An 8,705-nucleotide genomic window follows, 5' to 3' on the forward strand; every position below is an offset into this window, starting at 1 on the left:
TTTGGCATGGCCAAACTTAAACATGCATAAGCATCATCTTGCTAAGATGCAGATTCAGTAGATCTGAAGTGAGCCAGAGAGACTGCATTTCCTAAAAAGCCCCCAGATGATGCCCAAGCAGCTGATCCACAGACCACACTTTGAGTATCAAGGTCATGAGGACAATGGTTCTTGACATTAGCTGCATATGAGAATCATCTGGGAAGATATTAAAAGTACTGATGTCTGGGTCCCACCTGCAGAGATTCTGATTTAACTCATTTAAGCTCTCCAAAGTTTAAGTAGCTAGAGTTAATAGAGCTTTACATATGAAAAAAGAAAACATTTAATCGAATTTCTTCTTAAATGAATTGCTGCAAACATCTGAATAAATAACTATTTTGGAGAAAGTAAATACCACACAGCATCTAATCCCCAACTCGCAAATCAGCTTCTTTGTCACAAAGGCCCCGCCCCTTCCCTTCCCTGACTCGCCCCTCCAGTGAGGCCTAGCTCCGCCCGGTCACGCCCGTCGGTTGGGCCCCGCCCCCCGTGTCTATTGGCCACGCCCTTTTCCCCTTATAGCTTCTTCTTCCTTCTCTACGGGGTCAACTTCCGGCGCGGAGTTTATCACGTGCCCGGATATAGGAAGTGTTGGGGGAACGGCCGCTTCCTGTTCAACGCTTTATTGAGGGGCGCATTCAGGTGACCCCATCCGGTCTCCGTTTTGGAAGACCCGCCTCGGCACAGCCGGGCCTTCGGTAAGCCTTCGGCCGCGGCTGCCCGGTAGTCCCGGCGGGGGTGGACAGAAGAGCTGACAGACAGGCACCAGGGTCTAAGGCGGCTCCTCAGTCCGACTGCTGTCTCCACGCCTGGGGTCGGGCACCGCTCCCTCTGACCTTCCTTTCCCCGTTTGTCCTGGTAAGACGCAAAGGCTGGTCAGAGCATTCTCCAACCCCTCGTTCTCGGGTCTAGGAGAATGCGGAGCTGGGAGGGCAGTCCTCACCCTCCCCATTACGGTTCCGCCCATCAGAACCAGATTTTATTTGTGCAAAATGACCCTGATCGTAAGCTCTTTGGCGTGAACCAGGAGAGGAGAGCGTGACAGTGCCTTCCTCCTTCTCCAGGTTCACATCCCGGCCCCCCAACCCCCGCCAAATCTCTTAAGTGTATTTCTCTATGTCCGTGCACAGTTTTATCTTCTGGATGACAGTGCTTCATGCACTAATATGTCTCAGCAGCATACAGGGCCCATCGCACACAGGCACTCACACTGACCAGCTATTTGTCACACAGTGTAGTGGTCCAACTGAGCTTAAGGAAATTTAACCAGTACAGAGTAAGCAGTGGCTGGCTGCCTTTGGAACGTGGTCAGACATGGGTTCTCAGACCTGGAAAATAATTTTAGAGGACCTCTAGGGATTTATTTACTGACTTTCAGAAAAGTACCGTAAAGACTGAAGAGTTAATCACTCGACTCTCAGGGTGTAAATGCCATAGAAGCACGCGGCTTCAGGTCTTCATAAACGTATCTCTTGTCATGTTGACTGCTATAAGCTAGAATAGCGTCTGGCACCTAATAAGCATCAGTATTTGCTGAATGAGTGAAGAGTCACATACTGCTTTTCATTATGCCTAACTCCTTTACGATGTATGCCCAATCCTGTCTTGTTTTGCCACTTACTGTACACTCAGTTGTTGCTTGTAGCCAGAGAGGGAGTATGTGGTAAACGTTGGTCCCTATTATTCATTTGACCAGTTTTTACTATTCAGTTCTAATTACCTTAAGAGATATTTAAGTATCCACTAAACACAAAACTATGATGAACATCCCTCCCTTCTTTCTCTTTAAGAGAATTCTTGAGATATAGAAGCTTATGATTTAATGAGCCCATTAGACGGCAAATGCTTGATTTGTTTAGCTAATGCTGTAAGAGCTGTAGAAATTTAGAAGAGAGATCACTTTGGATTAAGATCTTCATTGAATCAACTTCATGTAAATCATGAAGTGTAATTAGGGTTTGGATAGGGCGGAGATGATATTGCTTACATGGGAAGTACCAAAGTACAGATTTGACGTCCAAAATGAACAAGAGTGCTTGGAGTGCAATGTTTTTGAGACCATTAGGAAAACGTTGAGTAACAGTGTGATGTGATACAAACTGTCTTTTAAAATTATCTTGTTGTTCAGGGTTGTGGGACCTTGCAAAGAGATAACCAGATTTTGTAGGGTTAAGTAAAGTTGATATGAACCTGGGTTAGTATATTTGCAGTGGGAAAAGAAAGGAATAAATTACATGTGGATGGGGGAAATCGCAGAATGTGGTAGCAGATTTCATGTTGACAAGGGAATAGGGAAGCAAATATGGTGGATTTTGAATCTGGACATTTGCTTATAGATATGAAAATTAGAAAAGGGGAATCTTGGAGGAGCTATACTGTCATGTTAGTTAATTTAGGCATTTATTAAATGCCTAGTTTGACAAGTTCTAGAAGTACAAAGATGATTAAGACATGGTCCTACTTTTAATAGGAGATAAAATACAGCTAGCTAGAAAATACAGTTCATAAATGCCGTATTATCAGAGTAGAGGGGAAATATTAGAGAGGTGGAAATTACTCTTTGCACGGGGTGGTGGCAGGGAGGGGGCTGCTTTACGGAAGAGATGACATTTTAGCACAATCTTGAGAGATGAATTGTAATTTCCTAGGGAGAAGAGAATTCTAGGAAAAGAAAATTGCTTGAACAAAAGCCCAGAGATAGAAAAGTAAACTGGCCAGTGCCAATGTGGCTTGGGTTTAGGAAGAAATATAACGTAGTGTCTGGGCCCTACAACATATTAAGGGATTAGCAGCATGGACACTCTATAATAGGCAAAAAGGAGGATAGGTTGAGTGAAGGTGTGGAGAGATGGAGAAGCGAGCAATTGGGGAAAATTGCATTTCATGGCTTTTATATTCTCTGCAAGGTAGGTTGTTAAGTCGTTTGCAGAGAGGAAGGAGGCTAACCTCTAGAGCTGGGAACTGAAGGAGAGTAATAAGGATTTGCAACAAAAGTCATGGGGAATGGGAAAAGGAATCATCAAATGAGGGATTAATTGCTGAGCAGCATTGAAAGTCTAGCTTTCACTGGTTGTAGATATTTGTAATGCATGCAATGAGCATGGATATGTGGCTTTTGAAAGCGGCATCTGGTAGTCCAAGAGAAGTGAAGAAAAGAATACAGTTTATGGAGATTGATAAAAACAAGATCAACTGGTCTACAAACAGGGTGAAATAATTGTAGGGGATAGTTTAGGTATAGGGAAATGAGCACTGTCTCCAGGCTAGGTTGGAAAAGAAGTAAACTTGGAGAGGCCAGATTAAGAGAACAGAAAGGAGGGCAGTGTCAGAAGACTAGAGGCTGAGATGAAGTGGAAGTGGGAAGATGTGAATTTTATGAGGAAAGCAATTTTTGAAATTGGAGCAGAGATAGAAGTTTTACAGATTGAGTAAAATATTGGAAAGACCTGGTTTACAAAGTAGTCATTGTGCTGTAAAAATGCATTGTAAATCATTTATTTAAAAATCATAATTTCTTCATTTTCCAATAGAAAGAAATAGTGTTTTAGAAGTTAGTGTCCTAGGCAAGCTCACATGTATGAAATACTACACATTTGCATTGAAAAAATAGTAATATATATCCACACAAATATGTATATGAAAATAAAATAGAGATTAAAATTATTTTAACTTAAGTTGATGTTTGAAAAGATGCTGAGTTAGATAAGAAAAGGAGATAAGTGGAAACCTATTTTTATAACAGTTTTATTGAGATTACATATGATAAAATTCACCCTTTTCAATTATATAATGTAGCGATTTTTGGCATATTCACAAGGTTGTACAACCATCATTACTATCTAGTTGAAAAGCATTGTCATCACACCAAAAAAGAAACTCCATACCCATTAGCAGTCAATCCTCCTTTCCACCTTCCCCTCCAGCTCCAGAAAGCCACTTGTATTTCTGTATCTATGGATTTTCCTATGCTGGATATTTTGTATCAATGGAATCATACAATACGTGGTCTTTTGTGTCTGGCTCCTTTCGCTTAGCATAATCTTATCAAGATTCATCAATACTGTAGCATGTTTCATTACTTCATTTCCTTTTTTTTTTTTTTTGTAGCCGAATAATAATCCATTGTGTGGCTATTCCACATTTTACTTATATATCATTTGATGGACATTTCTGTTATTTCCATTTTTTGGCTATTGCAAATAGTGCTACCATGAACATTCATGTACAAATTTTTGTGTGGACTCATGTTTTCAGTTCTCCTGGGAGTGGAATTGTTGGATTGTAGGGTAGCCCATGTTTAACTTTATGAGGAGCCACTAAGTTGTTTTCCAAAGTGGCTGCACCATTTTACAATCCAGCCAGCAACGTGCGAGAGTTCTGTTTCCTCTCATCTTCACCAACACTTGTTATTTTCTATCATTTTTATTTTAACCACCCTTGTGAGTATAAAGTGGTTGACACCTCATTGTGGTTTTGATTTGCATTTCCTAGTGGCCAGTGATGTTAAGCATGTTTTCATGTGCTTATTGTCCATTTGTATATCTTTGGAAAAATGTCTATTCGGGTATTTTATTCAATTTTAATTGGGTTATTTGGCTTTTATTGTTGAGTTGTGAGGGTTCTTTACGTAGAAAACTGTATTTAAAGATTGAGCGGGGATTTGAAGATTTTTTTCTTAAATCTTGTGTGTGTGTGTGTGCGCGTGTGTGTGTGTGTGTACACTCGGTGAGCATTTCCAAACATTTTAGAGTTTAATAACACTGGTTCTCTAATTTTATTTCCAAACTTCCAGCTTTATATTTTGTGATATAGGTGTATTCATATATTAAATCATTTTCCTAGGCTTGTTAACCAAAATCATTTTCAAATCATAAATTCAGAAGTATAAGGTGGAATGATGTTGGAGTGAGCTTAATATCTATACTTCACATTTTTCAGCTGAGAAAAGATGACAGCAATCAAGCATGCGTTACAAAGAGACATTTTTACACCAAATGACGAACGCCTGCTGAGCATTGTGAATGTCTGCAAAGCAGGAAAAAAGAAAAAGAACTGTTTTTTATGTGCCACAGGTGGGTATTTAGTAAGAAAGAGTACTTGTTTTGTATCCTTTTGTTATTTAGGAGATATTTCCTTTTGTTTTGAATATCCCAGTAGTCTCTATAATTGGACAAACTGTTGGGTCAACAAATTCCCACTTGGCTTTGACAGGCTGTTAATTGTTGCCAATCTGGTGGCAGTGAAATAGTATCTCATTGTGGTTTTAAATTGTATTTCCCTATAATGATGAGATTGAGCATCTTTTCATGAATTTCTTAGTCATTTCATTCTCTTGTCTATGAAATTTACCTGTTTAAGCCTTTTACTCACTTTTCTATTGTGTTGCTTGTCCTTTTACTGATTTGTACAAGTTCTTTCTATAATCTGGGTATCAGTCTTTTGTTGGTTGTATGCATCCCAGGTAGTGGCTTGTCTTTTCACTTTTTATGATGTCTTTTAATGAAATTTATAATTTAAACTAAATGAAATTAATTAATCCTTTATGGCTTTCCCTTTTGGTGTCTTAAAGATCCTTCCCGGATATCTTTTGTACAGTCATAAAAATATTTTCCTAAATTCTAAAAGTTTTATAATTTTGTCTTTTACATTTTAGTCTTGGTTCACCTGTGTTGACATCTGTCGTGGTGTGTGTGAGCATTTCTGGTTATCATCTTATATCTTATTTTTATTTTGTTTTTGTTCTTTATTCCACCTAAATTTTAGAAACAACTTGTCAAGTTTCAGACTTTGTTGGGATTTTGATTGGAATTGTTTTGAACCTATAGTTCAATTTGGAGAGAATTTACATTTTTATTGTATTGAATCTTTTGTGTCGATGAACGTGGTACAGTTCTCTGTTTAGGTGTTTTATAACTTTTATGAGTTTCATCATTTTCTCTAAAGGTTTGGCATGTATATTGTTGGATTTATTCCTGGGTATTGATTTATTCTTAGATTTTATTTGATAGTCATGAAAGCTCTTTTTAACATTAATACATTTTAAAATCATATATTGTTAGAATTTTACAATGAATTGTTGGTGTTTTATATGGATATCTATCAATCTTGCCAAACTTTCTTATTAATTCTAATTATTTGTAGACTCTTTGAAGGTAGTGATATTTTTCTTCCTTCCTTTATAGTTTTTATATCTTTTATTTATTTTGTTGGTTTAGTTTCCTAGTTGGGACTATCCATCCAGGCTCCATCTCAAAGGGAATGACTTCATTTTAAGCATGATATTTGGTATAGGGTTTTATAGCTATCTTGACAGTGTTAAGTAAGTTCCCTTCTATTCCTGATTTCTTCCAATTTTTTTAAAAAATCATGAATGGGTGTTGAATTTTATCAACTGCTTTTTATATCATTGATGGTATAAAATTTTCTCCCTTGTTAGTGTAGTGTATAATTGTACTTGGTTTTTCAAATGATAAATTGACTTTTTAGAATGACCTCATTCAATCATAATGTATCTGTATTAGGCCATTCTTGCATTGCTATAAAGAAATTCTTAGGCCAGGAGTAGTGGCTCATTCCTGTAATTCTAGCACTTAGGGAAGCTGAGGTGGGCAGATGGCCGGAGCCCAGGAGTTTAAGGCCAGCCTGGGCAACATAGTAAGACCTTTATATATAAATATATTGTTGCTCTTTGAAATGCTATTTTGCTCTTTCAAGCCTCGCAGACTACATATATCAATCATTCTTTAGATTTTTACCTCATACTTTTCTTTAAAACTGGTCTGAATTAATGTATTATTAATATATCATTCCTTTATTTCTTAAGGAGTCTACTCTGATCCTCTAGTCTGACTGAGATGCTTCTATTAGGATTCTGTGCTTTCCTCAGTCAGAGCCCTTGTTGCAAAGTATTACACCTCTTTTAGTATCAGCTACTAGGCACCTGAAAGCTATACTTGCAAGGAGCAAATGAAGAATGAGTGAAAGGAGTAATGTTTCTAATAAAAGTGTGTGTTTTACTCAACAGTGACAACTGAACGCCCTGTGCAGGTTAAGGTGGTCAAAGTCAAGAAATCCGATAAGGGAGATTTCTACAAAAGGCAGATTGCATGGGCCCTTCGAGACCTTGCTGTGGTAGATGCCAAAGATGCTATCAAAGTAGGTTTTTCTCAGTTCTTTGACCTGCGTTCAGAAAGCATCTTTCATTTTATAACATGGTATTACGTATTCTAAGATGATCTAAAAACAAATTAATGTATATGTTTGTTTTCTTATTTTTTTGCTTTTTTAAGCTATAATTATGTTTGTGCACAAGCTACATAAACTAAAGCAAAATAACCTTGACTATATACATTTCTGTGTTTAGATTAAGTATAATTTGTATAAAATCTATACATAGTATGGATTTTAAACTGGTGTGTCATGAATCTTTTTGCTTGTTTGTTTTTTTAATCAAAATCATATAACCAAAGTAATCCTTCCTTAGTCTTCATGAGTAAACATAGAATCACCAGCTGGGGCAGCCAGACTGGCCTTTCGAGGCCACCATGGCTTTGATGTTTGTGGATCAACAAAAAAACAGAAGTGATAGTGGGTTACATACCTTATTTTAAGGAATGTAAATAATAAGATCTATAAAGATATAAATCTTACACTTTATACATAAACCACACTCAAACTCCAAGAAAGCTGAATAATGTGATAATCACATTAAAGGACCACCTATATTCCTGACAGTTCAAGGCTTTTCACAGCAATACCCTTTTTTCAAAGCAATCAAGTAGGCCTCCTTTGATTAAATTAGCTGCTTCCTCCCCCCTCACCCTCTCTCATTCTGCCCTTCATCTTTCTCTGCAGCCCTAACACACCTACAGAGCACTAGGGAATACTTTGTACCACAACTACTTGTACTGTCGGTGAGACTAATATAATAGCAAGGCTTACACTAGTGAAACTACAGGCGCTCTTTAACTCTACAAATCTCATACATTTACTAAAAGGCATAAAGTAAAACAACAAAAAACAAAAAAATTGCTGTGTAAAGCAATCTGGTAAAATAAAATTCTGATTTTACCCTTACTTTGGTACAGACCTCCAAGGATCAAAAATCTGGACAAAATGACAGGTACTTGAGTTGGGTGCAGAAAATGAAGTAAGAACAATTTGAGGAGAGCCCTCTATATCTGTATAATTCATATTTCTTCCAAATGTAAATCATGCCTTTAAGTATTCTAGGCTTACTGGCCCTTTGCTTTATCCCTAAGGAGCCACCCAATGCTTAGAAAAATGTGAAATGTAGAAACAGGATTTGACAGAAATTTAGAAAGATGGAGATTGGAAAGAAAATTATATTGGGATGTTTAAAAAACAATTTAGTCCAGGCGTGGTGGCTCACGCCTGTAATCCTAACACTTTGGGAGGCTGAGGCTGGTGGATTGCCTGAGCTCAGGAGTTCAGGACCAGCCTGGGTAACACGGTGAAACCCTGTCTCTACTAAAATACAAAAAATTAGCCGGGCGTGGCAGCATGCGCCTGTAGTCCCAGCTACTTGGGAGGCTGAGGCAGGAGAATTGTTGGACCTGGGAGGCAGAGGTTGCAGTGAGCCAAGATCATGCCGCTGCACTCCAGCCTGGGCGACAGAGCGAGACTCCGTCTCCACAAAAAAA

The 8,705-nt window shown here is 38.1% G+C and overlaps 1 protein-coding gene across 9 annotated transcripts in view; it reads left to right on the forward strand.

The window, feature by feature from the left end:
• Window positions 1–570: 570 nt before the first annotated feature.
• Window positions 571–8,705, forward strand: part of EXOC1 (exocyst complex component 1) — a 57,623-nt gene continuing 49,488 nt past the window's right edge. For 7 of the 9 annotated variants that reach the window (XM_017875116.1, XM_017875118.1, XM_017875122.1 and 4 more), the window contains exons 1-3: window positions 571–900; window positions 4,981–5,114; window positions 7,067–7,197. In XM_017875116.1, the coding sequence (XP_017730605.1) occupies window positions 4,991–5,114; window positions 7,067–7,197 (255 nt within the window). In that variant the 5' untranslated portion in view covers window positions 571–900; window positions 4,981–4,990. The remainder of the gene's footprint in view (window positions 901–4,980; window positions 5,115–7,066; window positions 7,198–8,705) is intronic. The other 2 variants (XM_017875117.1, XM_017875119.1) reach the window with 1 other exon arrangement.

This window comes from Rhinopithecus bieti, unplaced genomic scaffold (assembly GCF_001698545.2).
Source record: "Rhinopithecus bieti isolate Rb0 unplaced genomic scaffold, ASM169854v2 scaffold_7212, whole genome shotgun sequence".
Taxonomy (NCBI): Eukaryota; Metazoa; Chordata; class Mammalia; order Primates; family Cercopithecidae; genus Rhinopithecus; species Rhinopithecus bieti.